The 18217-nt window shown below is 39.9% G+C and overlaps 1 protein-coding gene across 2 annotated transcripts; it reads right to left on the bottom strand.

The window, feature by feature from the left end:
• Window positions 1–353: 353 nt before the first annotated feature.
• LOC147161045 (neuronal migration protein doublecortin-like) lies at window positions 354–17766 on the bottom strand. Of its 2 annotated transcripts, none has more exons than XM_086057937.1 (7): window positions 17616–17766; window positions 14738–15163; window positions 12884–13227; window positions 5581–5683; window positions 4303–4392; window positions 2730–2827; window positions 354–2638 (listed from the first exon to the last, which is right to left on the bottom strand). In XM_086057937.1, the coding sequence occupies exons 2-7, from the start codon at window positions 15099–15101 to the stop codon at window positions 2582–2584; spliced, it is 1056 nt and encodes a 351-aa protein (XP_085914063.1). In that variant the 5' UTR covers window positions 15102–15163; window positions 17616–17766; the 3' UTR covers window positions 354–2581. The 2 variants fall into 2 exon arrangements, with proteins under 2 accessions (XP_085914063.1, XP_085914064.1); XM_086057938.1 differs by having other exon boundaries at window positions 17588–17709.
• Between the last annotated feature and the right edge of the window lie 451 nt (window positions 17767–18217).

Genomic DNA, 18217 nt, shown 5'->3' with positions numbered 1-18217 from the left:
ATAGCACTTCCTCCACTAGTTAACCTACCATTTGCAACAAATACAACCAGCAGATGGCAGCATATTCCCATTTAACTTCATTAAATACACTTGTAAGAAGTACAATAGCTTTTTATGGACACATTCGAACATCCGGGCATTTCTGATATTTCCGCAAAACAAACGCTTCCTTTACAGGGTAAAAAAAAACTGCGTATTGTATCGTTTTGTTTTTGCCTGTGAGTTTAGCGTACAAGCCAGGCAGATAATGAATATTGAAATCAAAATAATCATCACAAATCTGTGAACTTATTCTCGGCAGATTTTCGCTATACTTCCCATCACGGCATATGAAATAAATGACAAAAGTGAGGTACTTTTACAAGTGTTTTAATTGCAAAATGATACCAGTTATTACATTGAATAAAGCACTGAAACAAGCCACCGGTTGACATTGCAAAATACCACGGGGGGGGAAAAAACAAAAAACATTGTACATTCCAAAGGGGGCGGGGGTTCATTTATTTAATGAGAAAAAGGCATAGGTGGAATATAAAAAGAGTACAGAAGGAAGGTTATTTACACCATAATAAAGTGTCTAAGTCTACAAAACAAGCATTGTTGGGAGGCCTCATTTGAAAAAGTGGTTTAAAAAAAAAAAAAAAAAAAGGAGTAAGCAAGATTTCTCATTTCTTGTTTGTGCAAAAACAAGGCACCATTGTAGGTGAATATTAAACCACATTGGCCATCTAACATTGCTGTGGCCAGTTTACACAAGACGGACATTTTGTTTTATATGCTGTAGAAACAAAGCAGTAGGAAGGAACACATTAAAATGTGCGGAGAGGGGAGAAAAATAGTTTCATACAAAATGGTGAGCAAAGACTTGAATGGCAGCGCCCTCTGTTGGATAACGATTGCAATGACAGCAAAAGCGCATTTAGTGATGATTGGGTGGCAAACTGTTAAGAGCTTTTATGGAATATCCTACTAGTGGGCTCAATTGTATGCTCTGTACTCACTATAGTAAGAATTTAGCACACTAATAACGTTTTTGACACTACTGTATGGCTGACTGCTTTCCATATACTTGAGTTTGTTGACGGAACACGCAACTTTCATGACGTCATAGACAAACGGCATGGACATTTCATCACTATCCCTCAAATCCAAATGCATAGATGTTCAATTGAAAAAAAAGGACGCCGCACGAGCAGCACTTTAACATTTCAGTTTTGCGGGGTAAATTGTGGTCCTGCATTGTAACGATGCCATGCAGACATTCAAAGTGCCTGTAGCTGGTTGTGCTTCAGTGTCATCCAATTGAATCAAAAGAGTCTCGGGCTTGATTGCCTGCAAAACTCTTAGGGAAAAAATAAATAGAAAATAACATACACATACTTTAATATATTTTAAAAAGAGCTGCACAAGGAGCCTTAAAAAGGAAAGTAGTGCTCGCAGCTCACAAGTTAAATGTAGAGAAAAAATCCAAGACACGTACCCTTCATATAAATTAATCAACTTTATCAAATATTAAAAGCAACATTATGTCGAGCATGGGGAGGAAAATTCTTACATCACCAGGTTGTTCCTCCAGAATTTTACTCTAGTAACTAAGTTTTTATTTTTATTTTTATTTTTTTTTAATAAATCCTGCAACACTTTGGCTTTGTGACCTTTATTTATCTGTGACTTATTAAAATGGTACTCAAACACTGCCGTACACCGATTGGCCTAATTTAACAAGTTGAACTTCGGTCAATCTTATGCACCATTAGGTCCTTCAAACCAACTTTTTTTTGTAACTAAATCTTTAAACGTATTCAACAGTATCATGCAATGCAGTATGTACAAGACGGAGGGTATATGATGTAACCAGGTATATAACCTGCTATTGTACCGTATGTATGGAGCCAAAGTAAGTGTTTAAAAAAAATAAAAATTAAATTAAATTAAAAAAAAAAAATCACTGAAGGAATGTGTGGAATGTTTTTGTAGTTATTGCAATTATTGATCAGGATCAGAAGATCTGTCCACACATTGTGCCCTCAAGAGTTTTTTTTTTTTTACTTTGACTACAGCGTGAAGAAGTTGAGCAAAATGTTATATTATGGAAGCACAGCAATGGTGACCGGAAAACCAGAGAAGGTTATGAGAACTATGCACATTATATACAGCAGCAGGTTCAGAACACTGGACCTTCATCAAAAAAAAAAAGAAAAAAAAAAAGCTTTTGTGATGATGACATTGCTGAACGTCACGGATCAAAAGTGGTATAAAATTGAGATTTAACCCCCAAAATGTCCCATTATGCTGCTCAGAATTTTGTGATTGCCGTCTAATGAGTGTCCAAAAAACCAAAGTGAAAATTCTAAAACAGTGACGTTTTTAAATCAGTGAACAGTGTAAATACATTTGTGGCACGGTGAGATGACTATATTGGTGGTGAAAAATCGATTTTGAAAAATACTTTAAACAAGTGTTTTTTTTTTTTTCTTTTTTCGTGTTCTCAAACAGCAAAGAAAATCCTAGTTGACACCCCAGTGAATCTCCCAGACCATATGGTGGAGAGAAGGGAAAAATAAAAAAAAAGTTTCAGAGTCTACATGGACTCTCCAATAGAATCATCATCATCCAGAGATAAGGGCAGGTAGAGGTCCTGCAAAACACAGAACATGTTCAAATGATGCGTTTAAGGACCCCCCCCCCCCCCCCAAAAAAAAATGCAACAAGAGTGCGTGTGTCAATACCTTCTGCTTGCTGCTAGGTGCAGGACTGGTAGGGGTGGAGGTGGGAGAATGCTTGGAGACGGGGGTGGAAATCTGGCTGCTGGAGCCTGTGCCGTTGACTGGCGGGAGTAAAAATAAATAAAAAATTAGGACCTCTTCACTTATTCACTGAAAGACTTGCCAATTTTGTGATTTTGTGCTCAGGACAAAGCACTTTCTAATACAGTTGTTATTAACCTTGTATGAATCCCCGTGGTTCAATCAAACCCAGGTTAGCCAAAGGGCTACATTGAAATGAGTTGAGAAACTTCATGTCGTGCTTTGATGCCATCTTGTGGCATTTACTGGAAATTGTCAAACCGTTTCATTAAAGAAGGCCAGAACAAAAGCAGTCGTCTCATCGAAAGGATCGCTTATTTTTTTAACATAGCATCATGAATGATAGATGATTTTCTTCCACTACCGCAACATTACCCTGCGATTTCCATTCCTCCAAAAAGTTTAACAAGTTGGTTGTTTCTCAACTGGGTCACATTTTTGGGATTCCATCCAATGGCGCATTCGTGTTTACATCCAAGAGCAGCGGCAAGAGTTTTTTAAAGTGCTTTTTGTCTACAAGAGATTTAAAAAAAAAAAAAAATGTTTTAAAGACTTGAGCAGACTGCCAGCCAGGTGGCCTCGAGTGTTTCAAAAACAACTTGGACAAAGATTCATTGTGACGCTGAACGCAGGCTTCATTTCAACCACTCGGTCAGACTAAGTGTATCATTAAGAAGAAGGCCACCCAAAAACCACAACACTATTATCACGTTAGTACATAAAATCCCTCAAGCATTACAGACCACATCTTATTTGGCGTCCTTAAGAGTTTAATACTATTCAGTGGAAAATAAAAACCAGGACGGTGGTGTTTCTCAGCCAGTTAAGCGAAAAAAAAATAATAATTTGTATTTACTGCACGCAATAATCCATTCAACTACTGCTGGGCTGCTAATGTGTGCAATCATCTGCATGGCCTCCTCAATCAATACTGATCAATAAACTAAATCAGCAAACCTTTTGATTACAGAACGTGATTTAAGCTTAAATATTTCATCCTATTCCTCTCGATGACTTAGATGGACAATCAGCAGCTTTTTTTTTTTCTTCCAATATCAGAAGATGAAGCCACTTTCTGCAATTACAGCTGGATCACAATATGGGTCAGATACTGCTTTTTTTATTTTTTTAATACTTTGTCCTTCACTCCCAAAAACCTGTTTACACGTTTGTTTTTAATGCAGCTTCTGACATGAAGAGGTGGCTTAAAGCAATGGTAGTTAAAAAAATAAAATTAAAATTAAAACAGCCAGCAGGTGGCAGCAGAGTATAAAAGAGATCAGTCAGGGTCATGTTGCAACAAGCTCTTTTTGTCAGCGTTTTCACCAGGAATGTGAATAATGATGAAACTTAGCTATATTCTATATACAAATATACTTTTTTTCTGATAAAAGAAGACTCATCTTTCTTTTGGTAGGATCAATGTTTTTCATAGCAATAGGACATAAATAAAAGTAAAAAATAAAACTATTTTTTTTTTTTAAAAACGGCTTACTTGATTCAGCAGGCGACTTGCAGCGTTTGACCGATCCAGGACTCTTGATCAAACTACGATGAACTTTTTGATTCTTCATCACTCTGCACTCTGCAATGGCAAACCAACAGTATTTTTTTTTTTTTTTACACAGTTTATCTTACTGACAAATATGTTGCCAGGCAGAATTTTCACCATCTGACATCATAACCTCTCATTCTTAATAGTACAGAATATCTTATCTATATTTTGTAGTCTGACATCTACTTAAACTAACATCACAAAATGACCTTGGCGGCATGTGATGCGCACAAAAAAAAACAAAAAAACAAATTAACACAGCTTCTTGTGTATTTTTTATTAAGTGGAAAATGTGGCGAGTTGTTATTGCCCAAGGCTTCTCGCCACAGAATTACGGTTGCTTGGTAACCCTCTTCGAGGGGGCCAAACAACAGTTTCATCTTCATGATGATTATTGATTGCTCAACACACACAATTCTTATACCAACATGAAACGCATGACAAGATTGTGTCTTAATAGTGTGGCAAGCAATAATGTTGCAAAAAAAACCTTCTGCTCTTGAATAATTATATTAATCAGTCCACCCCTCAAGTCTCCAGGGGTCCCCCGGCACGTCGGTCTTCATCCTAACCATCAAAGCAACACCCACACCCAATAGACCCATGCGCTATTGTTCACAGCTCATAGAAGCGCACTGAATTATACCGAGAAGGTGGTAGACAATGTTATAAGGCGCACCTTCAAAAACTGAGCATCATTGTTTGTGAGGCAGAATTCGCAATGTGTTCATATTTGAAGGAAGTGGTTTAAAACGGCTAAGAAAAAAAAAACAAGAAAAAAAAGGAACAAAGGCTTGATGGGAGTACGAGTCACTAAGAGGATTGCGTGAAAATTTGCCAGTATCGGTAGCGGCGCATCAGCAGGCCTAAACGTGTCACCGGGCAGATTAATGCTTCTTTTTCTACCTTTTTTCTTATTCCGCTGCTGCCTGCAGATAAGAGACTCCCTCATTGGCCTCGCTCTGTTTGCTTCCCTCAACAATCATTGAGCACCACATGCAATATTAAGCCTATTTAGGCACACTTGAGGGAAGAAAAAAAATAAAAATAACCTGTGTTATTGCTGTACAGTTGCATACTAACTGCAACCACAACAAAATTATTGCCAAGTTAATATAGCATTATTGCTGTGAAATATATTTTGAATACAGTTTTTTTTTGTACTGGACAGTGATAATTAGGGACGGTTTGCCTGATATACAAATTAAATAGCTGTACCATTCTCATCCAGAGAGAAGTCATCCTGGGCGTAGCGGAATTTCTCAGGTCCACATGCAATAAAGACATCCTCATCCCCAAAGAAATCTTGAAGGCAAGTAACCTGTGAAGGCAAGAGAAAATATGAGCAGGAATAAAAGTACAGAAGTCTCATAAAAAAGTAAGTTGACAGTGAATTTTTTTTTTTTTTTAAATGCTATAATCAAAAACATTTTTTATTTTTTATTATTATTATGGAGTGGTTCATTATTAGTTACTGTTGTTATCCTCAGCAATATATTTTTGTATTTTTTTATCTATTTACCATTGATGTAAAGTAAGACAATATGAAGAAGGGAGGGGATTTAAAAAGTCTTACGACTTCTTTTCTTCCCACTCCCTTTTGAACATGGAAAATGTGTTGGGTGCGCTTTGTTGAATTTGTTTGTTGAATTTTGCTTTGTTATGCAGCCATTTTATTGTTGTGTTTATTACTGTTGTTTTTTTAATTCTTTCATGTTTAAATAAACTCAAATTCTTTGTTATTCCCGCTAGTAGTAGCTGTTATTCTTTTTCAAGTAATTTTCCCCCAAAAAATTCAAGCAGCCTTCGGAATCCTGACCTGAGCCAGTGTGTTTCCTTTGTGCTCTTTTCATCATGTCAACAATGCTTTTAGCCAGAGCAAGTGCCAATTACAAAAAGCCCACCTACGCAAAAAAAATTAAAATAAATAAATAAAAACTCAGACATTATAGTATAAGGTTACAACTTTGCTGCAATATTTAATGATTCCACTTTCAACGCTGAGAGACCTTTAAGTCCGCAGCAGCTGTTGACTAAATGTGCTGCATGTTCTGAAGATGTGACATGATGGATGCCACGGCAGCGTCACATTTAGGGATGCTGGAGACGCATCATGGCACATTTGCCGATACGCGTCCAAACTATGAGCTAAAGATAATGTGGGAAGGTCCCACCCAGCCGAGCAGCTGTCCTGGCCAACAAGTTACAAGTGTGTGCTGGTGACTTTCTGGCATGGCATCCAACAGCTGTACCCTCCCTCTCAATGGCTCATAGTGCACATAATGCCCCCCCCCCCATCCCAACTAGATTAAGGCAGGATGATCCACATAGATGGTGCTTTGACTCTTGGGATTAAATGCTAATTAGCTAGCCAATGCAATTTTCTAAATGTGTATGTTTGTACCATCAAAATTAGCAACAGAATTAGATGCATGTTACTTTTATTACTGCAGTGTGGTAAAAAAGATGGAAGCTCAAGGAGGAACTAATTCCCCCCCCCGAGAGGAGGAGAAATGGGCCGAATGGGCCTGCAGGGGAGAGGCTGGAATGTTTTAATAGCTTTAAGAACAGAGCTGATTAAAGGGATAACCTGGTTATCCTAAAGACTGCCAGTTTAAACTCTCAGCAGGAATATGCGTGCAAAATAAAGACTGATGCTCTCCGTGTAGGCCTCAGACTGCCAGCTGGGGTCATGTGGGCACATAAGATCCATTATTTTTCCCAACATTCACTTGACTGCGATACGAGCCGGTCAGCAATTAGGATGAAATATAACAATATGTGCTTGAACATTTTTAAAGACTTAAGTTTTGGGCACAATATTAGGGTTCCAGCTGTCTATTTTTGTATTGGGATATCCTACAGAAAATTATATCAAATAATTAAGTATTTGTATAAAAAAAGAAAAAAATCATTTTTAGATAATCAACTTTTTTTCCTTCCTAAATTTAAACTGTGCAAAGCAGCCAACTGTACTTCTCGAGAAGCATTAGTGAGATTTTGGGCTCTGAGACAACGCGACTTAAAAACCAAAGTCGCAATTCTGCTGACCAAAACCACATTTGATTAAACCTGGTTTGTTAAAAAATGGATCAGTAGAAACTGCATCTGTCAGGCTGTTAGCATCAAAGTGTGAAGAGTCATTTTCACCCATCAAGCCACCTTTGAAAAGGATTCCGATGGCAATTGCCAGCCTATAAATCGGGCACTCTCTTAGCTAGCAGCTCTTAGCTAGCAGCTAACGCTGGGAACAGGCACGGCATCATATAATATCAGTTTAATTAGTTTTTGTAGCAATTGAACATTATTTCAGTATGATGTGTTGATATTAGTGGCAAGAGTTTGTGTTTAATTTCAACTTAAATTAGGCTCCAACGAGTCAACTTCCAGACAGGAAGACGAGTCAAGCTAGCTGCCACGCCAACACACACTGCCATAAACAACTTTATATTAAAAAAGGCACTATTATGTGTTACTGTAGTTGGCACAGTTTTATTTTCGAACCGCCCTTCTCACCAATTCATGCTAACTGACCCAACAAAAACCAACATCTTCCCCAAAGAGTATTAGCTATTAAACTCCATATTTATTAATTTTCCTGTGGTGAAGGAGTGTCAAAACTGTACTCAAAAGGTCGCTCCAGGGAGAACTCGGTAAAGAGAGTCTATAAACCGCAAATAGTCTGCACAACAACATCTAAGCAAAACACTCAGACTAATCCCATTGCCATACAGTTGACTTTTTTTTTTATTTTAACTTGCTCTCAAGACAGCACAACATAGCATCTGCTTTCAACATGGAAAAAAAAAATCAAATATAGCACATCCACCAGACGAGACTGTTGAAGCGAGTGACCTGTGACACTACAACACTGCCAACAGAGCTCAGGTGTCTAAAACAAATTTTAAGTATTATTGTGAGTGCATTTGGAATTTATCAGCGCATTGGAAATTAGGCGGGTCTTAAGTGGCTCTTTTCAGATGGCCCGCCCTCCCCCAAACTCCATCCACTCTCCATGCCACCAAGCCCATCCCCTAATCTCTGCTTGACCAGCTGTCAAGGACTACACGACCTCCCGAAAACTCTTAACTGAATTATTCAGACTAACAAAGTTGTCAAGATAGAGAAAATCGGGGGTTTTCTGTATTAAAAGTGAGTTCGACAAATGTCATCTACTGCACCTAGTTAGTTATGAGAATTTTTTATCAATGAAACTCATCCTGTGCCCTACGCATAACCTTGCTGCAACCAGCACGTTCTCATCAGTGCTCATTTGAAGCACAGATGAGTGATTCTGCCAGAGATATATCTGCACAGTCATGGGGGCCAGCTGGTGTCTGCTCTGTTCAGCCCCCCCCCCCCCCCCATTATAACCCTCTCCTTCCCCATCCTGGAGGAAGCCAGCATCGCATTTGTCTGACTGATGTTGGCCAGAGCGTCATTAAAACGTGATTCCCTCTCTTCCCCCTGGGTCATGTTCACTAGTTGATGCTATTAAGATGGCGGCCACGCCCCTCTAGAAACCAAAGAGTGTGTGTGTGTGTGTGTGTGTGTGTATGAGAGAGAAAAATCAGGGGTTGTTGAGTTCATATCTTCATACGAATGAATGCAAAGTAGACAGGTAAGACCCAAAGTCAATTACAAAAGACCCACTCAGCATATCCCAGCCTTTGTCAAAAACTGGATCCATCCGGGAGGAGCTTATCGCCATGACAACTGCTTCTGCAGTGTGGCCAAACACGAGCGGGCTGCAAAAGCAGACAATTCTCCCCTCTTTGCAGATGTATTTCGTCGTTAAGACGCTGCTAACACATGTCCGCATCCATCTCCCGTGCTGCAAATCATTCCCTGTAATTGGCTTTTAAAAGCAAATGGGAATTTTTTTTTTCCCCCTCGCACAAGATTCCTCACGCCACAGCTTCTCTTATAGAGAATGGTTTTAATAAAAAAATAAAAGGTCACTCAAAACTGCTGTGCACCTTAAACAGATTTCCCAAATAGCATGTGGCATTTATTAAATGAAAGCCTTCCCACAATTCATTTAATACAAACCAGACACTGCAAATGTAATACAAAAGGTCTGCCGGCGATTAGATAAAGACTGATTTAACGTTATATTTGATAGACAAGTAAGACTCGTTTCAAAAAAGGCAATGGGAACAATTAACCGGCCTGTCAGCAAAAATAAATAAATAAATAAAATGATGGCAATTGGCTCAAAGGATGGAAAATTACTGCTGAACGAATCGGCCCCACCCTTTTGGACTCAAGTGAAAAGCAGCCGTGTTTGAGAGGAAAATGGTGATTTTCCTCAAAGTGAGGACGGATGCTGTAGTTTACATTTAGAAGAAAAAAAAATCTATATTCCTAAATAAAAAAAACAAAAAAAATAAATAAAAAAAAAACACCTCAAGCTCGACAGGGGGGGGGGGGGGGGGCAGCAATCAATCACATCCCGTAAAGGAATGCAAATATCCAAATGATTTCTTTGAAGCCAAACCGGCATCGATTGTAAACTTTCACACCCACGAGACACTGCAGGATGAGTATCCGGCAGACCGGTCCACACCAGCTGGGCTCTCTTTGTGCCTGGGATGTGGTTTCCTAGCAACCAGACCTAGCAGCTATCGCTATGCAATGGTAGGAGGAGGAGCGGCGCAAAGTCAGGGAGGGGCAGGCACTGCATCAATAACGCTGCTACCAGATCACCTCGAACGCACGGCCGTTATTAAGTCTACCCGCTGAACTACTACTAATATCATATATGAAACTATCATTGGATTAAAGAAATATTCTTGTAGTTATGACAATCCACTATTCTATGATTAAGATATTTGACAGTGATAAAAAAAATATTTTTTTGAAAAATCACATTTAAAAAAAATCTTAAGGCATCAATAAAGCTAAATAGATGTTCACTACGGCAACATTCAGTATTTTACGATGGCTGCTGTAGCCAAACATTTGGTTCTGCAACACCTTAGGGCTACGGTAACCGAAAGCTCCCCTGGGAGAATGCATTCAAAATCAAATTCCTCCATCCATCATAAGATAGCACCTCCCCTCCGGCAAGGTCTTACTATACACAAGAAAATGGAGGAACTCGCAGTTGGAGAGCCGTTTCGGACCCGGTACCGGCTCCATCTGTCATGAATGATGGAGGACAAACAGCTGGGAATGAGGATATCTCGTTTAAGAAGCATCGATGTCTTTTTCCAGTGTTGATTTAATAGCCATATAGTAGTGGTGTCCAACCTGCGGTCTGGGGGCCGTTTGTGGCCCACCATCCATTCTTCAGTGGCCCAGCAACATAACTAAAATGACATGTAATACAGCCTGCAAGGCCAATTAAAAAAAAAAATCAAATAAAATTAGTCAAAGGGTCAAATAGGTGCCCCTACTACTAATGAAGTGGTTTGTATATTGTAGTTTTCTGTATGCAAAAAGATACAAATACATTTAGCACTAAAATAATGGCAACAATAAAATGGTGACTTAAACTAGATCCATTTTAGAAGCAAAGATTGTTTCTTCCCATTTCTGTTCCGTCTATAAAAATGGTCATGTTACTACAGTTTCCTCTTGTGGTTCTGAACGTGAGGATGGGATTTTGGTTGTTCATTGCAGGGGTGGATTTAGTCTAGTGGGATACAGGGCCAAGGCCACCCCAAAATCTTAAAAATCCCCAAAACTCTAACAACTAAATTATTTAGAATAGAAAAAGTTTTCCCCCAAAAAAATAAAAGAAATTGCATGATTTATTGATTACAGTGTGTTTATTAAATTAAATGTCAAAGCAGCCCTTCTATTCGTTTTTTCTGTATGCAGCATTCAAATTAAAAACGTTTGGGCCCCCCCTGCCTGCCATATAACCTCCCAAGTGTCTGGGAAAGTACAGTTAGGAATTCTACGTTTTGGGGGACAAATATGTCCTCAGACTCACATACTGTAACAGAATTAATCACAAAAGAACCCAGTTTAACTCACAAGACTGACTAAGGAATTAATTTGAAAAGGAGCAGCAAAAGTATTGTGAAGGAAAAAAAACATTTCAGGAATCATTCTATTCCTTTTTTAATACTATAGCAAGCTACCTTTTTGACATTGTTAAAAACCATGGAGGATGTTAGCTCAAAAGCTATCATGTCCTATTGGGGGGGGAAAACCGACCAATGAAAGGATTGCATTCAGCCTCAAAACCAAGCTCACAAGCTTTTTGAGGTTCAGCTCATTCCTCATATCCTCCCGTTAAGATCAAAAGGTAGCGAGTGCTTATAGAGTTGCAAACGTACATCATTAATCAAAAGTGGTTTCATTGGCTTTGACCATCAAAGTGGACACGAAAGGTCGAGTACAAAGTATTATTGCGTGCCATGAGCCAGCAGATCAAAACAGTGAAGCAACGTACACAACCGTCATTGTCTTTTTACGGCTTTCAGTCAGTGTTCACCTGCCTTGTGGTACTTTCTTGTCAAGCTTGGGAAGTTCAGTCTTTGGCCAACCATGTTCGACAAAGAACCAAGCCCTGCATTGTATGTGCATTTATAAAAGAGAATGCGGTTTCATTTGAGTTCAGGCATCAAGGATTTAAGGGAGAATTCACAGATTTTGCGATGAGGTTTTCAGTTATGCTCACGCGTGCTTTAGAGTTTCATATTAAAGAGAAGAAATAGCACACTGAAGCCACAGAATAATGTCATTTAAGATACTTTGAGTAATCTGAAATGAGTCGTCTAAAAATGATAAAACCAACTAAACCAGTAATAAATAGATCACAAATAAAACTTGCTGCACTCAAAGTCACAGAATTAAAAAATGTGGAAACAACTGGTATGACATTCGCCACGCTTGCACCAGCTGCTCAGTGGATTTTGCAATTCAGTATCCTTTTAAAATCAGAGCAAGCATTTGTTTTTGTTTTTACTTTGGCATAAAGGCCACTTAAAATTGCACAATATAATCCAAAAAGGAGCTTTAATAATAAAACTGCTGTCACACAAACACAATAAAACCATATTTGAATGAATATAGAAAATATTGCAAGCAGAAAATGTACAGAAAATACATTACATATTGCAGTGTCCCTTTAAGAGGCGGGGCCTGGCATGTGACATAAGCATGTCTGTGAGTGTCCGGGGTGTGAGCTGTGGCCAACAGCAGCTCATAATGGCTGTAACTAAACACTAACTATTTTTGCAGAATAAAATCCCTGTGAGTACCATTTCATCATTTTTCTTACCATTTGTAATTTAAAGGTTTATCCTATGACAGCAAAGCAGTTAGCCCGGGAAAGGCATTTTTGCACCGTTAGCATTACACTAGCAGCTACAAGTTTACTAAAAACGTGTCATTTTCTTTTTGTCGAGTCAGTTTTACTGTAAAGGTCAACTGGGAGTGGCGATAATTCGCTTAGTATAGTATGAAAGCCTGGTGAATTTTATCCAAGGTCATAGCATCGGAGCTTTCTTTCCAGTCGCTAGGCAGTCATCATGAGGCTAAAGTGGGCGGGACAACGACATACCTGTTTACCATCAAGCGTGTAGATCCGTTTAACCACCCCACTTTCCAGCTTGATGGCCTCCGTGATGTCGGTGAGCACCTGCTCGAACGAGTGCGCCGTCTTCTTGTTGAGCAGGATGCGCACGGCCTTGCGCGGTTTGACGCCGCTGCGCATCACCGTCACGAGCTTGGGGCGAACAAAGTCTTTGCTTTGCTCCCTGGGATCGCCGGCAGCGCGAGCTGCCAACGACTGGATGTTCTTCTGGCTGGCCGAGGCCTTCACGTTCACCGACCAGTTTGGGTTGACGTTCTTCGTGTAGTCCACCTTCTTGAAGATGTTCTCCGAAGCGCAAACGTAGCTCTCCCCTGAGACGGCAGCAAAATATTGTATTAGGTTCCCGTGGCGCCACATTGTGGACACCAGAGAGTCCGGGTGGCGTCTCACGCACAGCAGATTAAATCTTGAGATCAAATTGTTTTGCTCCAAGGGGAGTTCCAAACCTCGTTTTGGCCTAAAGAGTCTTTTAGTAGCACAAAAATACCCAGTGTATCTCTTTAAATAAATTGGATACATTTAGTTGCATTAGCTAAGCAAAACTGAGCATTATATTAAGGTTCGCTATGCTAGCACATCCTCCAGTTGAACTGCCGTAATACAGAGAAGCAGAAACAAAAGACAGCAGGCAAAGGGCGAGAGAGAGAACAAGCAGGACATTTCTGGCAAATACAAAAAAGGAAGAATCCAGAAGGCAACAATTAGGCCAAATGCAGGCTGATAAAGACAAAAAGCAGGATTACACAGTGTCCCAGATATTGAGCAATTAATTATATACACCACAAGATGAACAATGGAAAAAACACTCACATTGCTTCCTGACCACTTTTTTTTTTATTACACTTTACCATGTATCTAAGTACGCCCAATGTGAAATTAAAATTGTCAAAGCAAATTCAGAAAGTAAGGTATAAAAGGAAACATCAAAGACTGCTAGACTTAACTCTTACATTGAAAGTAGCAAACCGTATACATGTGCAGCCTTTAAAGCATAAATCTAACCAAAAATGTTCTTCACAATAATATGTTGTATGTGCCCCCACTTTTTGGACCTCCATACCCACGAGTCCAAACACGGCAGTGTGCTTAATATTGCATTTGTAGAACAATAAGCAGCAAAAATCAACCCATTTTTATCCATCTCAGAGGGCGGCCATTTTGCCACTTGCTGTCGACTGAAAATGACACTACAGTTGCTCAAGGATCGACGAATCACGGAGAAGCTTCAGAAAACAGGTGAAAGAAAGAAAGAGCGAGAGAGAAAAGGATAAAGAAAGAGCGATAAAGAGAGAGAGAAAGAAAAAAGAAAGAAAGTTAGCTTGACCAATCACAGCTCAGCTTCACTTGAGCAACTGTGATGTCATTTTCAGTCGACAGCAAGTGGTAAAATGGCCGCCCTCTGAGATGACTTAAAAACGGGTGGATTTTGCCGTTTAACTCATATTAGTCAATATAATCCCAGTAGAGAGGGACTTCTACACATTGTGGCTGTAAAGGTTTACCAGTTTAAAACGTAATTAAACGCTAATGCTGTCCTTTAATGGCGCATTTTCCCCACACTGAAATGCTGAGAGCTCAGGATGAGGCTAATCACCTTTAATGCTCAAACCGCTGAACAGTGAGACAACAGAAAAATATAAAACGTGGCACATGTATTTTAAATGTATCCCTCGAAAAAGGAGTAAGGTCAGCAGGATAGTAGAAAATAAGGTAGAGCATGTTAGGTGAACACCTCGTCAGATTAAAAAACGGGATTCAATAGATTCTTTAAGACCGAGAAGAATCCCTCAAAGAAACTCCACAAGCAATAAATAAGCTTACCTTCTTCCAGTTCATCTAGTTCTGAGATCCTACTGGAGCCATCAATGGTGAAAATAAAGCGGACACCCTGAGGCAAGTTGATGTGGTCGGAGAGCGAGCGCGTCAGGTCGGCCAGCAGCGCGTCAAAGGTGCGGAATCTGTCGTTGGCCACGGCGTACACGATGCCCTTAAAGTAGCGGTCTCCGTTGCGGTAGAAGCGGACCTTTTTGGCCTTCTTCTCGTTGGACAGCGTTTGCAGCGTGCGCGTGCGGTAGAAGCTGCAGTGGGCGCTGTGGGTCGGGCTGGGGAGTCCATTCAAGCGGCCGCCCCTCGGGGTCCGGGACCCCTTGTCTCGCTCGTCAAAGTGTGCGAAGTCTAGCTCCATGTTGACCAAGAGTTTGGGTACTTTTGACGGATGTGTGGAAAGTGGGACCAGGTCCACAGAGTCTACAAATACAGGGAACACAATGTTGGCAATTAAGTCGGTAACCAGTTTGTTCGACCCTGAAAAGTGACTTCAGCGATTTGTTTCTAAATACTATTTAGTATTTAATATTAAACTGTTGGATACGGTTTCAGTTTTCTAAATGGCACCCAGTGACATGCTTCAGCATCAAACATGATGCCTTTTGTTCACATCAGTGGTTATCCGTCAGGATTGTGAATTTGGCTCAGTCATGTTAGCGCATGAGCTAGCTGGTAGCTAGCACCAACATCACATCATGGAAAGCCTTGAGATGACCCAGTGGATTTCAAGAAGGATGGAAACAATAAAAACAGTTTTGTGACAAAGGGAGTTCGCAAACTTGGACGTCGGAATGGAGTGGAACCCTCCTAGGTTAGCTTAGCGCAAGCTAGCTAATGCGAAAGACAAAGATGGATTTAAAACTTTAACAAGAGTGGGGAAAAAAACACTGGTTCTGATGAAACAATAGCATTATGATACTCAAGTCAGAAATGGAACCAACACTTTCGGGGGGTTTTTTTGTTTGGGTGTTTTCAACATTTGTATATGGTTAAAAGTTAGCCATGACGAGCTCAATTCTGAAATCACTGGTTTGATGTCACACAATTTACATAGATGACACAGTTTTCATCCTCTATGCTGAATCGAATTGTAGCACTTGGGATGAAGAGATTTTCTTTAATATGGGACTAAGCTCAATAAAAGGTTGGGAAACATTGTTTTAAAGTATCATCAATGGCCTCCACTCAAATGGAAACTTGTCTGATGCCGATGTCAAAGGTCATGAATGGAAAGAATACAAAGTTTAACACAAAAAAAAAAGATGAATAATATTAAGTGGTTGGATTGTAACCCGAAAGCTATGCAAGTAGATCTAAAAGAGAGGCATGAATTTAAATGAGGTTTTCCACTTCCACTTCAGGAAATATGCAAATGATTGTCCATTAAACAATCACCAAAGCTGTGCTTTGAGCTGGACGGTCCCGAGACAGGAGGATCGGCCATCTCTTTCAAACTTGAGCACAACCGCATACCTACACCCACACATCACCTGCACCCCATTCAGGTTTGTTCCACTGTCATCGTCAAGTACGCCGACTGGCATAAATTTAAGATGGTAAGTTGTCACAATATGATATGGACAATAGGTTAAAAGGAAATGAAAATGGAAGAAAGGGAGTTCTTTGCATACAGCTCCCATACTTCAATTAAGAGTTTATTTAATATTTTTGGAGTTGTTCTGGTTCATCTCAAATGTGTTTGATAGGGCTGAGGTCAGGGTTATGCAAATTATTCAAAACCAAAGTCACCACCATGATTTGCTTTTCCTAAACCAAAGCCCCAAATTTGGAAGCATGGAATTGTCCAAATGTGTTGTGAATTCAAATTCAAGGTCAACTCAGGGCTTTTGTCCAAACCCTGACTGATTAATTTAGAGATACAAACAACAGACTGCTATAAATCATCACGTCATGAGAATCACTTAAGATTTTAATTTCCCATTTAACACCACCCCCCTTCTCCCTATTGTGAATATAGCAACGAGATTTGATGGCAAATGAAAGTATTGTTTCAAAAGGCCAATCAGAGGTGACTATAAATCAAAAATAAAAAAATAAATGAAGTAGCCATTTGTGTTCTATATATAAACAAACTAGAAATATAGCAAGATATAAAAACCCTCAACGTGCAATGCAATCCAATCCATTCTCTCAAATGTACAAGAAGCCTTCAGCTCAGTTTTTTACGAGGGGCACGGGGACAGGGGTGTGACCGGTAGTGCTCCTCGACTGACAAAGAGCAGGTTCCAAGCCCATCTGCTGCTCCAAAAATGACCCTTCCCCTGCAGAACACGGACTGGAAGGACAGTCCATTGTCTGCATACAAGCTGGTTCCTGCATTTTAGGTTGACATCACCTACCACCATACCGCATTACTGTTAGGGACATCCATTCATGTTCTAAAAGTACATATCTGGCAAAAATACATTTATTTTCCCCCCCATTCATATTCGCATTTTTAGAAGATTAACATCAATGAAGAGAATATATATTAGGCTTGATTGATACATAAAAATAAATAAATAAATAAATAAATAAGCACTAGATTGGATTTTTGCATTGATCCCTTTTGAGTGACTTCAAACTCATAATGTTACATCCACACACAAAAAGCAACTAGTTTATTCACCCCTGAAATGAACACGCCGAAGCGTTAAGACAATTAGTTACAATTAATGACGCCGCATTTCTGACACATGGCACCGGCTGACGCCAGCTTTTCTTTCTTTTGTATGCACAAGTAAGAAGCCACTCTCACGTGCATAACTTGGAAAATAACTCAAATAATCTCCTTTAAAAGTCTGGGAAAAACTCCAAATGAGAGACACTGCAATAAAAACGCACCATTAATCCCACCTTGGAGTGGACTCACCTGCCGGGGCTGCTTGTACGGGTAAAAGGAGCGTGTGCAGAAGTGGGAGTGTGGGAGTAGGAGAGGAGTGTGTCAGAGCGTGCGTGTGCGTTGTATGTGTGTGTGTCAATGCTGCAGGAAAATCTCCACGCCGCCTCTCTGCTCGCCTTTGTCTGCCAGCCGCTGCCTGCCTGGCTCACCGGGGCAGCCCCCGGGTCCTAGAGCCGACCAGGTCACGGGACACGCCTACTTTGGTCAGTGTTATTAGTGCCAGAAAAAAAGTGGGTCAATATTCTAAGTCACATCACATAAAGTCAGTAATAATACATCATTTATGTTTAAAATGAAAAAGAAGAAGAAGAAGAAGAAGAAGAAGAAATTACTCTTTGAGGCAAACTTGGCTTGGATTGGCCGACACAATATATTAATTGATTGGAATCAGCTGATTGATTCATCTCAAAGCAATAAAATCGGAAGTCAACCCCCCTAAAAAAAGTTCTAAACATGGTATTGTAGTTAATCAACAAATCACCCGCTTTTATCTATCCATTTTGCCACTTGCTGTCGTCTGAAATGACACCACAGTTGCTCGATGCTGCTCAGTAACAACCAATCACTGCTCA

This window comes from Leptonotus elevatus, chromosome 16, assembly GCF_054856555.1.
Source record: "Leptonotus elevatus isolate MCC_2025b chromosome 16, RoL_Lele_1.0, whole genome shotgun sequence".
In the NCBI taxonomy this organism is placed as follows: Eukaryota; Metazoa; Chordata; class Actinopteri; order Syngnathiformes; family Syngnathidae; genus Leptonotus; species Leptonotus elevatus.
This window is presented reverse-complemented; position numbering and strand designations above follow the sequence as displayed.

What these genes read in the sequence shown, in the direction of transcription:
- LOC147161045 (XM_086057937.1), bottom strand. Translation starts at nt 15,101, where the DNA reads ATGGAGCTAGACTTCGCACACTTTGACGAGCGAGACAAGGGGTCCCGG. An exon ending in ACTAGATGAACTGGAAGAAG is followed by an intron (nt 13,228 to 14,737) that starts GTAAGCTTATTT and finishes CTGCCGTCTCAG; the next exon opens with GGGAGAGCTACGTTTGCGCT. An exon ending in CAAGTCGCCTGCTGAATCAA is followed by an intron (nt 2,828 to 4,302) that starts GTAAGCCGTTTT and finishes TACTCCCGCCAG; the next exon opens with TCAACGGCACAGGCTCCAGC.